The sequence below is a fragment of the Anarhichas minor genome, unplaced genomic scaffold, assembly GCF_050575085.1.
Source record: "Anarhichas minor isolate MPS153535 unplaced genomic scaffold, ASM5057508v1 ptg000009l, whole genome shotgun sequence".
NCBI lineage: Eukaryota > Metazoa > Chordata > Actinopteri > Perciformes > Anarhichadidae > Anarhichas > Anarhichas minor.
Window position 1 is genome coordinate 2,114,768 of NW_027466455.1, and position 20,254 is coordinate 2,135,021.

General features: G+C 43.5%; 1 protein-coding gene across 3 annotated transcripts in view; it reads left to right on the forward strand.

Moving 5' to 3' along the window:
• dock11 (dedicator of cytokinesis 11) overlaps window positions 1–20,254 on the forward strand; it is a 54,046-nt gene that overhangs the window by 8,501 nt on the left and 25,291 nt on the right. The window contains exons 6-31 of one of the 3 annotated variants that reach the window (XM_076087015.1): window positions 240–335; window positions 676–810; window positions 1,702–1,885; window positions 2,858–2,937; window positions 4,310–4,393; window positions 4,584–4,724; window positions 6,051–6,329; window positions 9,877–9,999; window positions 10,140–10,222; window positions 10,379–10,501; window positions 10,727–10,803; window positions 11,585–11,769; window positions 11,929–11,994; window positions 14,564–14,656; window positions 15,960–16,083; window positions 16,185–16,297; window positions 16,404–16,487; window positions 16,725–16,814; window positions 17,283–17,404; window positions 17,489–17,558; window positions 17,646–17,771; window positions 18,070–18,141; window positions 18,666–18,812; window positions 18,943–19,026; window positions 19,682–19,793; window positions 20,192–20,230. In XM_076087015.1, the coding sequence (XP_075943130.1) occupies window positions 240–335; window positions 676–810; window positions 1,702–1,885; window positions 2,858–2,937; window positions 4,310–4,393; window positions 4,584–4,724; window positions 6,051–6,329; window positions 9,877–9,999; window positions 10,140–10,222; window positions 10,379–10,501; window positions 10,727–10,803; window positions 11,585–11,769; window positions 11,929–11,994; window positions 14,564–14,656; window positions 15,960–16,083; window positions 16,185–16,297; window positions 16,404–16,487; window positions 16,725–16,814; window positions 17,283–17,404; window positions 17,489–17,558; window positions 17,646–17,771; window positions 18,070–18,141; window positions 18,666–18,812; window positions 18,943–19,026; window positions 19,682–19,793; window positions 20,192–20,230 (2,932 nt within the window). Of the gene's footprint in view, window positions 1–239; window positions 336–675; window positions 811–1,701; window positions 1,886–2,857; window positions 2,938–2,958; window positions 3,990–4,309; window positions 4,394–4,583; window positions 4,725–6,050; window positions 6,330–9,876; window positions 10,000–10,139; window positions 10,223–10,378; window positions 10,502–10,726; window positions 10,804–11,584; window positions 11,770–11,928; window positions 11,995–14,563; window positions 14,657–15,959; window positions 16,084–16,184; window positions 16,298–16,403; window positions 16,488–16,724; window positions 16,815–17,282; window positions 17,405–17,488; window positions 17,559–17,645; window positions 17,772–18,069; window positions 18,142–18,665; window positions 18,813–18,942; window positions 19,027–19,681; window positions 19,794–20,191; window positions 20,231–20,254 lie in introns of those variants that run through there. The other 2 variants (XM_076087016.1, XM_076087017.1) reach the window with 2 other exon arrangements.

Consider the following 20,254-nt stretch of genomic DNA (forward strand, 5'->3'; position numbering starts at 1 on the left):
ACTTACTGTTCGGGCCAGAAACTGCCGTCCACAGCAGCACATTGCTTTGCTCCAGAGCTGGTCTTCCTGTCTGTTTCTCCAAGACCGCCGTCTACTTCAGCTAATACACTGACTCGAGATAATTACAACCCCACTTAAAACAATCTGAACTATCTCTTTTATATGTAGGAACCATTAACCTGTATTAACCTGAATGATAAGGTCTGTCAAGATTGATTTCCTGTGTTTGTGTGTGTCAGGACACATCGTCGATGTGCTCCCAGAGGGGAGGCATCATGAAGCAGGGCTGGCTTCAGAAAGCCAACATCAACAGCAGCCTGTCTGTCTCCATGAGGGTGAGTCACCACCAGACGTCCCGTCTGTTATTCATACAACACGACAGCAACAAATGAAAGAATGACAGCGAAACGTAGCGTTCACCACAGAGACATGGAAACTCTTCATTCTACTTTGTGGCTTGTACACTGTTAAAACTTTCTCTGTCATCGTCTGCATTAATCCATACCATCATATTGTATTATATATTATGATCAAGAAACGTTTTTAAATCATGTTAGCAGAGCAACTTAAATGTAGGCAAAACCAGAAGAAGTCACATTTAATGCTGCATTTCTCTGTTCCAAGCTGTTCAGAATCCTAACCCTCTGACTTGCTCTCTACTGCTGTGAATCGCAGGTGTTCAAAAGGAGATTCTTCTACTTGTCTCAGCTCCCCGACGGCTCCTACATCCTCAACTCCTACAAGGATGAGAAGAACTGCAAGGAGACCAAAGGATCCATCTACCTGGACTCCTGTATAGACGTTGTTCAGGTAAAAAAAAAACAAATGCACAGTTGAGATTAAGGCAAAAGCTGAAGCAACAACCCTTTTTTTTAGTTTTACAAACTCTTAAAGGGATAGTTTGGATTTTTTTGAAGTGGGATTGTATGAGGTACTTATTCATAGTCAGAAGTACGAGAGCAAAGTAATGTACTGCTGTGGTATCCCCCGTAAAAAGTATAAACTATATGTGTATGTTATGTTTAGAACAATAATTATTTTTAGAATAAGAACATCGCTTTGCTCCCGTGCTGGTACTCCTGACTGTTTCTCCAACTTGCCAACAACCCTCTTCAACCCCACTTCAAAAAATCCGAACTATCCCTTTAAGCTCTCATGATACCATGCTGCTCGTTTATTTGAACTCCTTTTGGTCGATCTCCCTCTGTGCCCGCTGTGAGTTTTCAGTTTTTGGCACGAGCTCTCGTCCTCGTGAAAGTTGGTGTGTTTCCCTGTCATGAGGCTTTTAGTCGCTTCAATTAGATGGATTTACAGCATTCCAGTGACTTGCTCAGAAGAGTCCCGTTCTAGCAGATTATGAGGGGCTGCTGCTGTTGGCTCATGGCACCGGCTGGTACCTCATTCAGGTCTGCGTTGAGCGGAGAGGCTGCCAGGAAGCTTTCAGCTTGATGAACACATTCAGAAGTTCATGAATGGGAAGAGTGAGGAGACTCATTCCGGCTGGTGAAGCTTGTGATTATGCTGCGTTTTCGGTCAGATGATTTTAACCTTCAGGGGAAATGTTGCGTTTCCCCAAACTATAGCACTCCTCCTATTACCAGAATATAGCCTGTTCTTTATTCCATTGTAAGTGTTTGAGAAAGAAGGTGAAACAAAAAAAAACAAAGTATATAAAATACAATGATTCTTCCCCCCCGTCAGAGCCCTAAGATGCGCCGCAATGGCTTCGAGCTGAAGATGCAGGACCGCTACAGCCACTTCCTGGCTGCGGACAGCGAAGCAGAGATGGAGGAGTGGGTGATCACGCTGAGACAGGCTCTGCAGAGCACCACCGAGGCCAGCCAGGACAGGAGGAATGGTGCAGAGACGCTGGACTGTTCCCTGGGTGAGTTATACCATACCAACATACTCTACATATATCTGTCCAGATCATCTTTCAGCCAACCTATTATTTACAGTCTTATTGAAAGGTTGCTGTATTGTCATGGTCCAGTTAGCTATGATAATAATAATAATAGCATGTTTGTGCATAACCTCTGAGCCTGCTTTAGTGGTAGCCAGGGTTAAAGTAATCCCTCTCCCTGGCAGTGGAGGGAATCCTAAACTCCCCTCAAAGTAAGAAGTCTGATCCCTGTGTTATGAAATTTTAATGGCTTCCAGATTACAATGATACAGAGGCAAGAACTACGCTTACTAATACACATATAGCTGCTACCAGTAGAGAGATAGAAGCTTCCACATCAGCAGTAAATTCTTCTAGAATATAGTCAGCCGTGCAGGTACGAGTATATCAACACCTTCAGCTGTTACCTTTGTTCTTTTCACTCTTTAGTTTCTCTCCCAAATTCTCTCAAGTGTGTGTTTCTTCAGGGGGCTGAGCTGTGGAAGAATACCAGCAGCTTTATGCAGCTTTATGCCAGCATCCACGGGCCCTTTTTCCCTTATATAATAATATACTCTCTCTGCAGAATGTTCTGGTGAAAGTTAATAGGCATAGCTTGGTCAGAGATGCTGATGAAGGACCAGGAGGCCGTCCAGAAAGATGGAGGGGCGCTCTGGGTTCACTCAGTCCATCATGTGTCACCTGGGAGTCAGCAGAATAGCGAACAGCCTCGTTTTAATTTGGGTAGTAGACTGTAAGATAGTAGTTTGTCCGTCTGGGAAACAAACCTTGCAGACAGCCACATAGGAAGCCATTAGATAGATAGATACTTTATTAATCCCACAAGGGGAAGTTGTTTTGCTCATCAATCATTAGGGAAGCGATGTGTGAGCATAGTGCTATTTGTTGTCAGACTGGGTCTCTGTGCATTCTGATGACCTTTACTCATGTGTGCTCACTGTCCCGTTCAATCAGATGACGACACTACCAGCCAAGGTAAAGGTGAGAGCCTGCTGGAGAGCCTGGGGAGGAGCTTACAACCTGAACTTATGAAGGTATGAGTAAAGGATGGATGGTTATAAGTAAATACAGACAGATTCGCTGAGTTAGTGAGATATAGATATACAGAAACATGTAACGTTATCACATCTCAAGTATATCATCTTTTTAGGGGTCTACCGAATAGTTTGAAGCTTTGAAGCTTCACTCATAACATTGACATTCGAATTCTAAATCAACATTCGTATGCTGCGCAGCTCTTTTTAGGTTAGTCTTTTCTTTTCTTGTTTTCTGCATGCGTCTATAAACCCAGCTCTGCACAGTGCGTAGGGTGCAAACATTAGCAATAACTCCAGAAGTCAATATTTGTATAAAAAGAAAAATAAAGAAAAAAGATAGATGTAATCATTTTCAGAAATCGCAAAATGTTAATACCTAACGAAATATTCTGCTTTAATCTGTATGTGTTGGCTCTCCTGCTTGGTGCACAAAGGAAGGCACAGTCATAAAATGTGATGACGTCATAAAGGATGACAGACATTCAAAGCTTTATTCAAAAATCTTAATAGAAGCTTTGAAAGTAAAAAAATAAATAAAATGTCACGATACAGTCCTACATTTATTGTTGTCTACATCCCTGTGGGCATTTTGTTCATGTAATTATGTTTTATTTGTAAAAAGAAAAAGAAAAGCTCATCTCTAAAATGAGTCTGAGCTTTGGTACCAGACCACATTCATAATCTCTTGCTCATAAATGTCTACATGATGGAAGAGCTGTAGCAGAGCAGCTCTTTCGTTGAACTCTTTTTTTCTTCTTCTTTTGTTTGAGTTCGTTTTTTAAGCCTGCGAACAGCAGTGTTTATTCTACAGAGACCGTGCTGTTTTAATAAGTCCATAAAGCCAGATCTACACTCGGACAACAAAGCCCTCTGTGCTCTGTGCTGCTGTTTCACTGCTGTTTGCTCTGGGCCACTCCAGCGCAGCTTCTCCCTCTCCACGCACAAGATCACTGGAGTTTGTCTGCAGGCCGGTCACAGGGAGAACAGGAAGAAAGGGGGAGGAGAAGCGGGGAAGGAGATGGATTAGGGCTCTTACCGTGACCTGAGGGGTATGATATGTTTGTCTCCATTAGATGCCCATCTTTTCCTTTTGTCTCGGTCTGTTGATGCTCGTCTTCTGTCTCGCTCGGTGTCTGTTTTTCTGTTGGTTTACCAGCAGAGACAACAGTCTGCGGTACAGGGCCCATTATTGGGCCCAACGGATGACAACAACAATTGGCGAATATGAAATAGAAACATGGCCCTTATATTTCTACAAGCCAGCTTACAATGTGTTGTATAAAGCATCAGCAAACATTAATACCGTATACAATCATTTACCGTCTTTCGTTTTTATTAGCTTCCATTCTTCCTCTCTGTGTGTCTGCAGTACGCCAGGGAAACTGACCAGCTCAATAAGATGAACAGGAATGATGGCAGACCAAAGCTTTTCTCTCTGGATCCTGAGACGCAGGTATACAAGACGCTGCTTTTATAACCTGGTTATCTTATGATTTATTTATTTCACTATTGATTCAGACTATTTGATCTCTCCTCCCCTTTCCACCATGTTTACCTCTCCTTTGTCCTCTCCACTGGATCAATCTTTCTCTTCTTGCTGATTTATCTCCCGCCTTCATGCTTCCCTCCTGTCCGATATCCAGAGGCTGGACTTCTCAGGCATCGAGCCAGATGTGAAGCCCTTTGAGGAGCGCTTTGGCCGCCGCGTCGTGGTCAGCTGTCACGACCTGACCTTCAGTCTGCAGGGCTGCGTCAGTGAGAAGGGAGATGGCGTCCTCACGAATGTATGTTGCCGTCTGACTCCCACATGAAAGATTAATTTCATATTCTGCTAATATGATTCTGCTAATACTTGGCGCTACTACTTTCTATGTTTCGCCAAGTACTACTACCAATGATGAACTGTAAAGGGGTATTTTAGTTTGAATATTTTGAGGTGGGGTTGTATGAGGTCCGTACAGACAGACAGACAGACAGGAGTACAGGCATTTAGAATATTTATAATTAAATAAAGTCAAAACTATCCATTTAACCAATAACCTTTTATAGTCAAATAGATGATCAGAAGAGCTTATGATCAAAGAACAAATTAAAACAAGATTAGAATATATAGATAAATAAAATAAATAAATAGGCACGCTGAGACTTAAAAGACCTTAAAAGTGAAATAATAATAATAATATTTTTGAAAATACATTTCTTGTGATTTTGTCTGTATGCACTTAAGCATTACTAATCCCAACACACAATCGTCCTTTGCTGCCCCAGAAAGCTCACCTTCATAATTCATGTTGGCCTGTCTGGAAGCAGCGGCAGTGCTTTGTTGCAATACATTTAGTTTATGATCAAATCAGTTTGCATCAAACAATTCCACACACTGAGGTTGCTGCATTGTTTCCCCTTTTTGTTCTTCTAAGCTAGAATCACCTGAGCTTTACATTTTCTTGCTCCAAATAAACAAGAACTTATGTAAGAAGTCAGTCTGAGTGGCGGAAACGTCTTCAATGTGATTTCCGTAAAGAGCTCCCGGCGGCAGTTTAGAGCATGTGTGAGCACCAGCTTTGTCAGAGGGGGTTGCTGTAGTCATAAAACATTGAGTTGCTTGCTGGTGCATTAGAGAGGCTGGTAGGAGAAGAGAACCGACTCATATTCGTGGTTTGGAAGCTCTCTCTCTTTCCCTTCCCTCCGTTCCTTCCACAGCCTCTGATAGCTTTAATGTTTCTTGGATGGAGTCGGGCTCATCCAACATGCAGGAACCATCCATCCTGGCACAAGTGCACAGTCATTCAAAAGTGTGTGTGTGGCACCACTGTGGAGCCAACGTTTGCTTCCAAACTAGGGATGAGCTAATATTTGTTTTAAGAGGCCGATATACAGAAAGGCAATGTTTCTATGATGATTATATGATATTAATCCTCACATAGTTTTGCTCCATTCTCTGTCACATATTCCATAAACATTTGTGCATGTAATAAAACCCCTACTGAAGCAAGTTAATGCAGCCAAATGTTAGGTGCTGGATAAAGTTAGCGTGAAATGTGATGTACAGTAAATGAGTCCAGGGATATTATCGCTTAACATCCTTTAACCGTCTCTGTGCTGGACCCCAGGTGGAACCGTTCTTCATCAGCCTCGCCCTCTTTGACGTCTCCAAGAGCTGTAAGATCTCGGCCGACTTCCACGTCGACCTCAACCCGCCCTGCGTCAGGGAGATGCTGACCGACGCCTCGGGCCAGCTGTCCCCTTCATCCGACTCAGAGGGCGGAGGAGGAGGAGTCAGGGAGGGAGGCGGGGGAGGTGGAGTCATGGTGAACGGAGACTCCGCCAGAGGGAACGGCCTGCCCGTTCTCCAGAGGGTGTCGGAGGCTCTGCTGCGCTTCCCCACACAGGTAGAAACAAGGCTGTGATTGAGGAAATGACTCACTGATAGTGAGCAGCCAATCAGAGGAGAGTGTGACAGCTGAGTCACTGTTGTGTCATTCACACAGATCAAGGTGTGAATAACACAATGTGCCATCCTTTTAGTCTATTATTGTCTTCTGAAAAAAAAAAAAAAAACCTAATTGGCTTAAATTCATTTTTATATTCATGATACCAATAAAAAATGAAGTGAGATTGTTTATCAGTGTTTTATATCTAGCAAAATATGACTGTAGGAAATAGGAGAAAAAAGAGTCAGTCAACTGGTAGCTGATTTGATGGGTAAAGAATTCATCAAAACAAGATTATAAAAGTGATGTAAAAGATGATGGTAAATTTGCAATTACAAATTTTTGAAGTTACAACATGAAAGATCTCAGTTTCGTTCTCTTTAGCAGCACTCGCAGCGATAAGCGGTAATTGCAGGTGTGTTTTTGGATCACCAGAGAGCCAAGCTGTGTCGCCACAGACACCCAGTTCATAATTTTGCCACAGACTCCTTCACAGTTGTTACCTCATTGGCGAGAGATAGTGACATTTATTTAAATTAAAATCTTCAGGATTATTACTTGAAGGCAAGCTCCTTTAAGTTTTCTTTAGTCTAAATAATACAGAGAGGTTTGCTGTGTTTTATCTCTGGGATTGGTTTGTACAATTACAAACTAAAGCCACCTTGACTCTGCTGATGCAGCTTGCTTATTAGATTGTCATCCTGTCATATTAGAGGTTTTGTGAAGTGTGTTTTACTGATTCCTAAATCTCTTTTCTCTCATGTTCAAAGCAATTACACATGAAGAACTGGCTGAAAATGAGCGTTCGTTCAGACTGTGGTTCGCTCTCCCTCTGTGTTGTTTAGGTCGAGCTGCTGGGAGTCAGATGTTAACGACTTTGTCTTTGTAGCTCTTAATCTTAGTGTTGTTTCTTGCCGTTTGTTCAGATTGTGTTCTTACTTGTGACAAACCTCTCTTAAAGTTGCTTCAGAAACAGTGAGTTAATCAACATCACCTAGCAAGAATGCCCTTTTATTACCTCTTTTCCATCCTAAACAGCAATAAACTGACAACTTGAAACACCAGCGAGAACCTCTATGTGCTGTGGTTCAGAGGGTTGTATTTACAGGAAACCCCTCTGTGTGGTGTGTCCTCAGAAGAACTTTCAGTTCCGCCTCTGAAACAGAATTTAGGATTTACAAAGTGAATTATCACCAGTGGAACATTACTCATACCCTACATTTTCTAAGCCGGGTCAGGTTGCGGTTGAAGGCCGTCCTCAGTCCTGCCTTGCTTTGAAAATGTCGTCGCACAGCTCAGCGAGGTGACACACTGCTGAGTTTCAGTAACGGGGCTCAGCGTTCTCATGCTGACTGCAGCTGGTCTGGGTGGGACAAGGGATTCGTGACCGTTTGACGGATTCCCTGTCCTCCTCTTGCCTCCTGACATCATGATAATGGAGCTCTTTATCCAAATACACGATGAGGGTTTTTCATATTGTCTGATCTTTCCCGTGCTGTGCTTTCATTTTTCATACTGTTGTAGTTTTTCCAGATGGTGAGTGTGTCTCCAGACGGTGCTTGGTTCATGTCCAGCCTGTAAAAACTTGAAAAAGGATCCACGGGGCCTCAGTTTAGCTCATTCAGGGAACACTTGCGAGTGATTTCAGGATCCCTTAGGTCCGCCAGTTTTATATCAGCCCAGTGCTGCTCGGTGATGTAACTTTTTATGTCGCGTCACTTTCTCTGTGTTCGCTGTCTTTTTAGTGGAGAGTTTATTTTGGAAATGATAATGGCCGTGAGTGAGTGTTACTCTTGGCTCAGGCAAACTCCTGCAGGTGCTGTAAGGTGCAAGTACACACACACACACACACACACAGTCTGTTACTCACCTCTTGGCCCGTTAATATGATTTACTCACTCAGCAAGACTTGTGCCTGTTGTAAATTATCAGCAGTTATAAAACATACTCAGATATTCACTTTCTATTTCGGTGATATGTGTCATTACTGGGCTGTGAGGAGATGAATAAGAGAGAGTCAAACAAGTATTTGAGGCAGAAGCAGTATATTTTTTGCTGTTTTCTTATTTCAGATATTTTATTGAGCCTAAGAAGATAATGCATACAGTATATTGTCACTGCTCATTATATGAAAGAATTATTGAATTATATTCATCTACATTTACCGACATAAAACAGATGATATAAACGATATCGGATTGTATCAAGAATAAGCAAATTAAAAAGAGAGAGGAAACATTTTTTTTAAAAAAGTATAAAATATATGTGTATATACTAAATAAAAGAGACAAATCTAAGAAGGTAACTGGGAACCTTTATCTCCCCCTTAGTCTTCCTTATCTTCCTAAACCTCTGCTGTGTTTGTAACAGAGACTGCAGCAGTTGGAAACCTGCCGACACAAAGTCAAAGAGCCGCTCCAAGTCTCATTCATGGACGTAATGTTACATTCTGCCAACCGCCATCTGTGAAAGTGCCACACCGGCAGAACACTTGCATAGAAACACATGCATACAAACAGAGCGGCCTCCGCCTCTGTGATCAGTGTGCAGACCACAGTTTAATTTAGGTGCATTGGGTGTGGTCCAAGGACGGAGCCTCCCGCTCCCACAGTGCTCCTCCTCACCAGCAGCTCTCGGGAGCCCACAGCTTCTGTTCCAGTTCATGACATAATTCACAAATCCAATGCATTTTTCTAAGTGCGAATGTTTTGGGGGGGGGGTTCTCCCAGCTACAAACCGGCGGTTGTTGTTCGTGAGCTATTCTAGGAAGTATGATGTTGAATTAAGGAGCCTTGTATTCTCCAGACGTTGTGCGGCAACAAATGTGCAAGATTGCAACTCATAGCAGCTGCGTGGTTGTGTTAAAACGCTGAAGACCAGTGATTGAGGGCGGAGGGTTATGGCTTGGAGTGCAACCAGGAAGTGTGTCTGTGCTGCTCTCACTCGAAGATGTGTATTATTGATGTGCAGTTTGTGATGTCTGCATCTATTTTGATTTAAAGCCGCATTAGCCGCTGAGACGGTGCCACCGCTCCCTCGGTAGAGTCGCTCAGGTTTACGCTGAAACTTTTACGATTTCCAAAATGACGTCCTGCTGCTTCTGTCTAGATTTTTGTTCCTGTTCCCAGAAAGCCTCCGTGGAGGTTACATAAGAATAATCTGACTAATACGAGCTCATGTATTAATATGAGCAGCATGGTTTGTCCGAATGTAATCTCTGTCCCCTCCACATTGTTCGTGTGAACTGACACTACAAGCTTAAAAGACGGCCCCATCTCACCAGACCACAAACAGATGTGAGCGCCTGTGTGGTTTTCCTGTAGAACCAGCAGCCACTTCCCCTGCACTTGTGGATGGATTTACGACTGAAAAGGCATTTTGAGTTTGAATTGCTGCTGATGATTGCCAGTCTGCTGATACAACCACAGATGTTGTCGTGCACTATGTCATGGAGTCCCTCCTTTAATCAGCTCCCTCGCTCCATTTCTCCCTCTCTCTCCTCCAGGGGATCTTTTCAGTGACCAACCCCCATGCAGACATCTTCCTGGTGGCCCGCGTGGAGAAGGTGTTACAGAACGGCATCACGCACTGTGCCGAGCCGTACATCAAGACCTCCGACATCAACAAGGTCCACTGCCCCCCCCCCCCCCCCCAAGCTTTTCACCTCATTTAAAGACATACACACGATGAAAGCAGCGCTGGTCTTTGTCTTTTCTGCTCCGTTTTGATTTTGCGTCCTCTGTTTGTCTTTTCACCGTGTCTCCGCAGACGGCTCAGAAGGTGCTCAAAGCTGCCAAGCAGACATGCCAACGCTTGGGCCAGTACAGGATGCCGTTTGCCTGGGCTGCCAAGTAAGACAGGAAGAACCCACGAGTCAAAATATTACTGGAGTCATCTTCGGAACAGCCTCATACAAATGCATGAAAGATAGCATTATGATGAGATGGTTCATTGGGGTTAAAGTCCATTCCTCTGTTATGTACACGCGCTGTGTAATGTGTCCTCAGGCAGGTGTTCAAAGACGCCCAGGGCAGCCTGGACATGGACGGGAAGTTTTCTCCTCTCTACCGCCAGGACAGCAGCAAAGTCTCCACTGACGACATCATCAAGCTGCTGGCCGACATCAGGAAGTGAGTCATTAGCACGCTTCTGCTATTTTAGCCCGTGCTTAGGTACTGTGGCTCAAAACACTCATCCGCTTGCACATTTATGCATGTCAAATAGCATTGCTCTGCATTACAACACAAATTTTTGAGGTCACCCCGTAAATAAATAACACTTTTTAAATGTAGAAAGTGCTTTATTCAGACTTAACTGTGTCTTGTTGTTGTTTTGGATCTCTTTTTCCTCGTCAGACCTGAAAAGAGCAAGCTTCAGACCATCCCAGGACAGCTGAATGTCACCATTGAGTGTGTCCCACCTGACTTCTCAAGTATGTTGTCGCTTGTAAACGCGCCCCTTATTCTAACATTTGTTGAGTCTTAAAACACACATCACTGAACAATGTACAATAGACCCTTAAAGACAAAAATGTCCCCATTGAAACACATTTAAACGACTATTTTTGATTAACGGGCGTTTCCACCAGATTGAGTCCCTTCTCTTGTTTGCTCTACATACATTCTATTTTTCTGGTTTCCAGCACAAAAACTACAAATTCATCTAAATCTAATTTGTTCCTATTTTTATAGCAGTTTTAGGAAGGGGGCATTTTTGTCGTCTAAGATAAATATAAGATAAAAACTAGCATTTAGTAAACAAAAAATAATTAAATTTATGTGTTTTACTAGTGTCAATAAATAAAACAGCTGGCATTTAGAGTTAAAATTCTGAAAGTGAATGAATATTTGGTAGTTATGATCAGGACTGAAGTTGGTTAAAGGATTAAACTCTGTGAAAGTGGAAAACAATATTAATTTATAATTTTATGGCAGCTATTGAAGGACATCGGAGCATCTTTTAAAAAAAGAGGCCACGAGGTTTGGTTAAGATAATTAATATTAATATGCAGCCTAAAACTATGTACGTTTGATTTACAAGGTCTCATCTGTAATCAATATCAGTATGTGTGTTTGCACTGACAAGCAGTTTGGGTATTTGCAGTGTACTTCACTCACATATATACGAAATGGCGATGAGTTCGGTGTTGGCTCTGGAAACGTGAACACAGCGTTGGAGGTCCGGTCCCCTGACTCGTGCGTTCTCTCCTCCAGATACGGTGACTTCCTCTTACGTTCCCGTCAAGCCCTTCGAGGACGGCTGTGAACGGGTGTCGGTGGAGGTGGAGGAGTTTCTCCCCGACGAGGCCAAGTACAACTACCCCTTCACCACCTACAAGAACCAGCTGTACGTCTGCCCCCTGCAGCTCAAATACGACAACCAGAAGACCTTCACCAAGGTGTGTGGCTCCGAACGAAGCTGGGTCAAAAGTTCATATGAATGATGAAAATCTCTCAGCAACCACTGTGTTCTGTGCTATTGCTGCCTCACGCTCACTCTCACTGATTCTCTGCTCTGCTGTGTGCATTGACTGACTGACGTCATGTTTCCACACCAGGCGAGAAACATTGCAGTCTGCATCCAGTTCAGAGATTCAGATGAAGAAGGTACACCCCCTTTAAAGGTGAGTTGTATGAACTGTATGTATATAGTGTAATATGTAGTGATACTCACACTTGACATTATTCCCAAAATATTACAAGTTAAGACTTTATTCTGGAAATGTTACAACTTTTTTCTTGTAACTTCTGATATAATTATTTTTCTTAAAGAATGATAATACCTCATCTTAGATACAGGGAACCTGTATTTTGCCTCTTTATACATGTCCTTGTCCCCACTCCTAAATGCCTGATCCTTGTGGAGTCTTAGCTGTCTGAGTTCTGCTGTGAACCAGGGTTCGTCGTTGTTATAACTCACCCTGGTGCTTGTTGGAACACAGCTGTCTTCACAGAAGCTGATGTATGACGTCACATCCTCTGTGTGCTCATCCAGACTGTTGGTAGCAGTCCTGAAAACATCCCAGTCTGTACAGTCTAAGCACGCTCGAAGATTCTCCATGGCTTCACTGGTCCACTGCTTAAATGTCCTCACCACAGGTTTACAGAGCTTTAGTATCTGCCTGTATGCAGGAATCAGATGGACCATTACGTGACACGACACACTACAGACTGCCAGGAAGAGGGAGGAGTGTATTCTATAAGTTTTTGATATTTCTGTCAAAAAGCATCCTCAGGACGATATACATGCACAAATAGAAGAACATATAATCGCAGAAAATACAGTCCAGATAAAGTTTAGACTGAACAAAGGATGATCACGCAGAAGATAGATGAGTAGATGGATGGTTGGGGAGGATGAACACAAGCACGCAATTTATTTCCAACGGACTCCCAGGATCCTGAAGCAAAGGTCATGAGAACTTTCAGAATGTCCTACATGAGATTTGATCGATGGCAGCGGCCTCAAACACGATTTGTTTCATTGCTTTTCACAAAGTGGAAGTCGGAGTGCAGCTGAGAGGCCAGAAAAGGAGAGAGGAAACGCTTACAGAAGCTGGTTATTATAGCTGGCAGGAGAAGATAATGTATGGTCACTCTTTTCCTCCCTCCTCTTCCTCGCTCTGGCTCTCTGGCCACACATGTCAAATATTTGTGGGTGGAAACTCTTTCCGCTTTCCACAAAATTATTTTTGACTGCTCCCGCCAAAGCATTTGCACTTGATGCCCGTGATCGAGTCAGCCCAGACGGGCAGATAAGCACCCAGTCATGCGTGTCATACCTCAGATACTGCACAGTCTGGTCTCGAACAATGGCTGAAGTACAGCGAGGCCGCACAATGAGCGGGAGCCAGCGGCACACCTCTCAGGAGATTTTAATCAGACGCTCTGGGTTTTTACATCTGACTGTGAGGACATTCTTTTCGAACTTTGGGGAGCAGGAACGTGGAAGTTCATGAAGATGGGGTTTCCCAGAGGCTGTGAATTTTTCAATACATTGAACATCTGCTGCATCTAAACTGTCATAAATAGTCGTTATGATCTCAGGTTTGATTCTACCTGAAGCTCAGTGCAGCCGGTTAGAAAACGTCCTGTTTGGTATGGTACATGTTTGAACAGGACAGCCTCTGTGACGGATAAGATCCGAGGCAGCTCCCCCACTCACGCCTGGACCCTCATCCTGATTCCCATCAGCCCCCTGTGCTTGCTGGGCCCCTGAGTGTGTTTCATCTACCGCGTGCCGCCTGCAGCCCTACCGCACCTTGTGACTGCAACAACAGATCTTTGCTGAAATCTGTGTATTCCCCCCCCATTCCCTCCCTCCACCTCCTTCCCCCGCCCGACCTGACAATTTGAACCTTGTCCTCTCTCTCTCTCTCTCTCTCTCTCTCTCTCTCTCTCTCGCTGAGCCTCTCCCATCCTCCCCGCTCCAATCAGTCTCAATTTGAATCTGTTGGCTCCAAAACTCTGTCCTTCCTCTGGCCAGCACTGCTCATTATTGTTCATTAGAGATGACTACAACTGTTAGCATCCTAATTACGGTATTAGAACCAGCCATCAGAACAGGTCTGGAGTTTTTTTTTCTCCCCTTCTGTCGCCCATCATTAGAAATATCCTGACCCGCTCAAGCATGACTCTCGATACACGGGTTTATGTTTCTCACAGAACTTCCTCCTGCAGGGGCTGCTGCTCTGATACAAAACAGAGCTTTGGTTGTGCAATGTCTCTCCTAGAGTTTGTGGGTGGATTCATAAAATACAAAAACAAAAATCCCACATTTTCCATCTGTTAATGGCTCTAGTTGCCATTTGGAAAGAAAAATGAATATTTATGTCATCACATGTGGAGTCAAAGTGCTGTAATTGTTCTGTTGGTTGGTTTTCTGTCATCATCCTCCAGCAGTGGAGGCAGGGCACTGTCGCTTCATTACAATAAGGTAAACAATGCTTTGGAAGGCCTGAACATGTGTATAGTTTCTCTTGTCTAGTCAAAGGCCATGCTTTTGATAATGTCAGGTTCCCTCCTCTGGTTCCTCAGCTCTTTGTTTAATCCGTCGGCGCTTCAAAGGTTCATACAACGAGGGGCTCGCACACTCACCCCGTCTTTTCTCCAAATATTGTCAGTAATCACAGATTTGTGAGCACTTCAAAGGGCCACAGTTTGATGACTGATTTGTGCTCACTTGCCTTCCAGTGCATCTACGGCAAGCCCGGAGACTCACTCTTCACCAGCAGCGCCTACGCAGCCGTCCTGCACCACAACCAGAGCCCGGAGTTCTACGACGAGGTGAGAGGGTTTCCTCGTTACCCCGACCGGCTCAAATGCAATATCATATTGGCTGCATTGAGCATAAATCTTTATGCACGCATGCACACACACATAGGCACCCTCACCGGGATTTACCTCCACATGCTTGAGCCTCCAGTCACATCATGGAGAATTTCAAACAGGACGACAGTGATCTTTATCTTCTGACATGTTTTGCCTTGATCTTTTTATCCTGCAAAGGATCTTTAAATACGCTGGCAAGCACTCTCTAAAATGTATTATTGTTATTTTTATAATCATAGTCAGGACGCAGACGGCTGTCACACTATCTCATGGAGGTCTCCGACTTTCCCAAGAGAAACAATTTAACGCACCGACCGAATGATTCATACTCCTGTCATATATCGGAGAGTCATAATATTCATTCAAGACATTCTTAAGCAGATTGTTTGTTACTAGATCTGTACTAGTGGAAAATACATTGTGTCACTTCCTGTGAGAAAATCAGCAGGAGCAGGACACAGAGAAAATACATTTCCTTGCTGGTGCTGCCCCCTGGTGGATGAGGTGTTTGTTTTAAGGGATTCACAAATACTGTATCACGTGTGTTTGAGACGATTATAGTAGGTAAAAATAAATAAATAATGGAGCCTAATAATTAGATTATAAGATTAGATTAACGTGGTAAATTTACGAGAAAAAACTCAAATCAGTATGTATCAGTATTCCTCTGAATAGGCCCAATTCACAGCAGTCACTTCAAAATCCCGATGCTTATAATATGATGAATCACAAAATCAAAGTATAATTTGATTAGGTCATCCACTGCAGGCATAATACAAGGCAAGCTGTGGTGTGATGAGGTTGATCCAACCTTGGAAAGTGAAGTAATTAAAAAGTAAAATAAAAATTTCAGATTTGATTTTTGTGACTTTAATTTCAATATTTAATATCCTCCTCTTTTACCGACAATGGCCCTTATACGCCATTGTACAAGTCCCCTGGGTCTTTGTGCCAAATAGCACCACAAGTTACCATTAAAATGACCAGCAACAAAAAACACAACTTTAACACTATCCCTGAAAGAGTATGAAATATGAAGATACTGTTTTCTAAATAAACAAGGCACTGTACTTGGAACATAAGTGACATTAATTGAGTAAAAACCTCTTTAGTAGGAACTTTTGATGTTATCACTAGTAGTACTCTGTATTAAATCCATTATTGGTATCAGCATGTTCCTATTCTGACGTCGGTAAGAAGAAGGAAATGTTGCTGATTTATTAAAGGTATAAAAAGCGAGTTGTTCCACTGTGTCCAGGTGAAGATTGAGCTGCCGGTCCACGTTCATGAGAAACACCACATCCTCTTCACCTTTTACCACGTCAGCTGTGAGTCCAGCAGCAAGGCTAGCAGCAAGAGGAGAGAGGGAGTCGAGTCACTGGGTGAGTGTCTCTTATTTAGATTCTAATCTGTTTGGCTGTGTTATGTAATGTTATGTGTCCTGATGAATGAGACCCAGTAAGTATGCATTCCTGTGTTCCAGTGGGTTACTCTTGGATGCCTTTGCTGAAAGACGGGAGGATGCAGTCAGTGGAGCTCCAGCTGCCTGTAGCAGCCGCCTTGCCTGCTGGATACCTGTGTCAGGACACCAGGAAGGTACAGTTTACCAAGACTCTGGGACCCCACTAATGCTCCATAGTCAAAATGCTTTCCTGAAGAAAGAAAACTCCTGAATGCTTCATATTTTATTGTGCCTAAACAGTCCCAGCCAGATATCAAGTGGGTGGAAAATGCCAAGACACTGTTCAAAGTGAGGACACACGTGGCATCAACAATATACGCTCAGGTACAACAATTAACTCTTCAATCATTGTTTGAATACCCACATATATGTACAGCAGGCATTATTATAGTGTATGAGTTACAGCTCCTGTCTGTTTCTCCAAACTCCCTCTACTGTAGGTGACACACGGACTACGGGGTTTACAACCTCACGTCATAAAATCCAAACTATCCCTCTAAGGTAGCTGATATAAAGACAGTGTGTGTGGATGGTAGTAATATTGTGCTGCTTCCTCCACAGGACCTGCATCTACACAAATTCTTCCAGCACTGCCAGCTGATGAGGACGACAGCGGAGGGAAACCCAGCAGAACTGATCAAATACCTGAAGGTGAGTCAACCCACTCAGTCCTTATAATAATGAGAGAATCCACTGGGAGATCTTATTTATGGGAAGGCTGTCCACCCTAATACGCACAACTTTTTTGGTGGCGGTCAGACTTAAAAGTACAAGTCTTCTCCGTGAGATTTTGAAGCATCAATTACTGAATCATACAGGTTTTTCTCACATGTAGACTGAGTTTACTTTCTTTGTTTCAAGATCAAGTCCCTCACATATTTTATGTCTAGTCATACTTGATAAAGAAAAAATCCTGCACAACGTTTCGGTCCCTCCGAACCTTCGTTAAGTCTGTTCTCACTGCCGGAGGTGACCAGAGTTTTGCTTTTAGGAAAACCTTCTTGAAGACCCCAACCAGCAGAATCCGTAGCTTCTGTAAATGTGTTGACACCGTAGTTCGTTGAAATCCAAGTTGAACTTACTTTACGCGGCTCTCCTGTATTTCTATTTCTCCTACAGTGCCTGCATGCCATGGAGACTCATGTAATCATCAACTTCCTACCAACGGTGCTGATGCAGCTGTTTGGGGTGCTCACAGCAGCAACCAAAGTAACCCATGAGATTGCCGTCAACTCTCTGCGGTCAGTTGCTCGCCTCAGTTTGTGCTGTTTGATACTGATGATAGACGCTCACGGTGTAACCCTGCCCTGCTTCTGTGCCTTCAGGGTGATCATACATATAGTCTCCAGATGTCACGAGGAGGGCCTGGAACACTACCTGCGCTCTTTTGTTAAGGTAACCCACCAACACAAATGCTGCTACAGAGGTAATACAAATCTAAAGATTTCCATAATTGATTTGTGTGTTTAATCCCCTTCTTAGTATGTGTTTGTGGCCAACAACCCGACATCAGGAAACTCAGCGACCACCCATGAGATGCTGGCCACCGCTGTAACAGCCACCCTCAAGCAAACTGCCGATTTCAACACCAGCAACAAACTGCTCAAGGTGCGTGTGCTCTGCTATTTTGGTCGTGCAGCTCGGCTGTAGTACCACTATTGAACAGCAGGCTGCATACTTGCCTGTACAATGGCTCACCAAGTCCTCCAAACAGAAAGTAAAGTCTTTGTGACCTGACAAGACATCCTGAATCATGTAGCTGCTTGTACTGTACTGTAATGTAATCTATTTATTTAAACATCTTTTCCGGGTCACCATTTTTTTTTTTTTTCCTGGGACGCTTATCCGCACTTTGGGAAATACCCATAGCAGGCTAACCCCGTTCCTCTTTTATCCCTTTCTGTAGTACTCCTGGTTCTTCTTTGAAACAATAGTCAAATCCATGGCCCAGTACCTGCAAGAGGGCAACCGCATCAAGGTTGGTATTAAGTGATTTCTTCTTCCTTTAGGCAACTAACTTGAGCAGCTCAGATTTCACATTCTGTGTGTTGAACAGTGCAAGTCTTTGCTTCAGACACTACCCCAAAGTTCAAATGTCTACATCTGGCACGACTTCACAAGCAAACACACACACAACGTGATGTCACGTATCACGTCAACACGTTTAAACAAACCTCACACACACTCAGAGGAAGCACAAGAGGCTCAAAGTGACTCACTGAGCCGTGTGTATATTCCACATTGTGATGCCACGTGTCTGCAGTTCATCTGGGCTGTAATCCGCAAAGCCAGATGTTCAGCAGTAAGCAAAGTGAGGGCCGAAACTGTTAAGATAAAATCAAACGGCCATCTGTTGAGAGAAAATGGATTTCCCCCTCCAAGTGTATCCGCACGCTGCTAATCTGTCTTCATAATGTTCCTGCCTGTTTGTCATTTTTGTCATTTTGATGCCCTCAAACAAGCGATCTGCCGTTACATGTTTGTCCCCGACCGTCTCATCAGATGCCGCGGCCCCAGCGCTTCCCCGACAGTTTCCACCAGGCGCTCCAGTCGCTGGTGTTGTCCATCATGCCACACATCACCATCCGCCACATGGAAATCCTAGAGGAAGCCCGTTGCATCAACCTGAGCCTGGCCAATTTCATCAAGGTCTGACCTGAGCTGATTTAACACCATTGCACAGTTTTTATTTTTAACTCCCCTCCAGAACAGAGATGTGTTTGTTGTGTCCGTTCCCTCAGCGGCATACAATGCGCTCACCATGTTTTCTCTCCCTCAGAGGTGCCTGACCGTCATGAACAGGGGCTTTGCCTTCGGCCTGGTCAACCACTACATGTGTCATTTCGGTCTCAGAGATCCCAAGGTACATGCTCAGTGTACATATACATCAGTACGTGCTGCAAAAATGTTGTTTTTCATGTTTAAAAATCCTAACCTGCAGTGAGGTTACACCCCATGGAAGACGTTCTGAGATGGGTTTAAAAGGTTTACATTGGTGTAATCCAGAACTGTAGTGAATTTGGGAAGTTGTGAGTCTGTTTGCAGACACATAGGTACCGAATATTAATTGTGTACAAGACGTCAAAACATTTATATTAAATAAGTCTCAAATTACCTTCTAAAGTTGTTTATGTTCATTCTATGTCTATCTTCTTTTATTGTAAAGCCCTTTTTGCATTTCTTGTGTGAAAAGTACAAATAAAGTTTTTATTATAATATTATTAAGCTCTTATCATTGATAAGAGGACAGTATTAAACTAAAAGTATTTTATATTTTGCTGATTAGGTACTTTGGACAACTTGTTTTGTCTAATATGTACATAACTGACAAACACGTGTCTCCCGCCCTACCTCATTTGGCTAACAAATGAAACCATCGCAGACACCTGGCACACTTTGTTTGAGAAGCGATGTCTGCGGTGTCGAGTATTATATTTGAACAATGAGGAGAATTATAGTTATGCTCTGCGGCAGTTATCAGGAATTTACATAATGGGCATGTCCTCTTTTGGCCACAGGTGCTGACTGAAATGAAATTTGATTTCCTGATGACCGTGTGTAACCACGAACACTTCATCCCTCTCAACCTGCCCATGGCTTTTGGGCGCACCAAGATGCAGCGGGTACAAGGTGAGCGAGTCGGACATCACATCCTGCCTTCCATTTGAACGCATTATGCTTCCTACCACACATGTAACCACTGACCGTCTCTCACATGAACCCCAAATACCCCTCAGCAGCCTCCTTCTGACCCACACCCATCCACACTCGTCCCCTGTATTAACCTGCCTGATTGTTTGGCCCATGCATACACAGGTCTATTATTGAGCAGGTGGCAAGTCACACCTGTTATACCTGCTGAACACGTTTATCCAACACTAATTGATACAAACACACAAGCGAAATTGACAAGCCAACGACTGTGTGCTGTGGAAGTGCTGCATGGATTGTTTACAGTTTCACCTCCCGATTTCTTTATTTTCACCCCCCCTCCCTCCTTCTGTTTTTTGTGTTTTGCTTGTGGTCAGATTTTATACCGTATGCGACGGAGCTTTTTGGCCCTGTAGGTAGGTGAAGCTCACCGCACCATA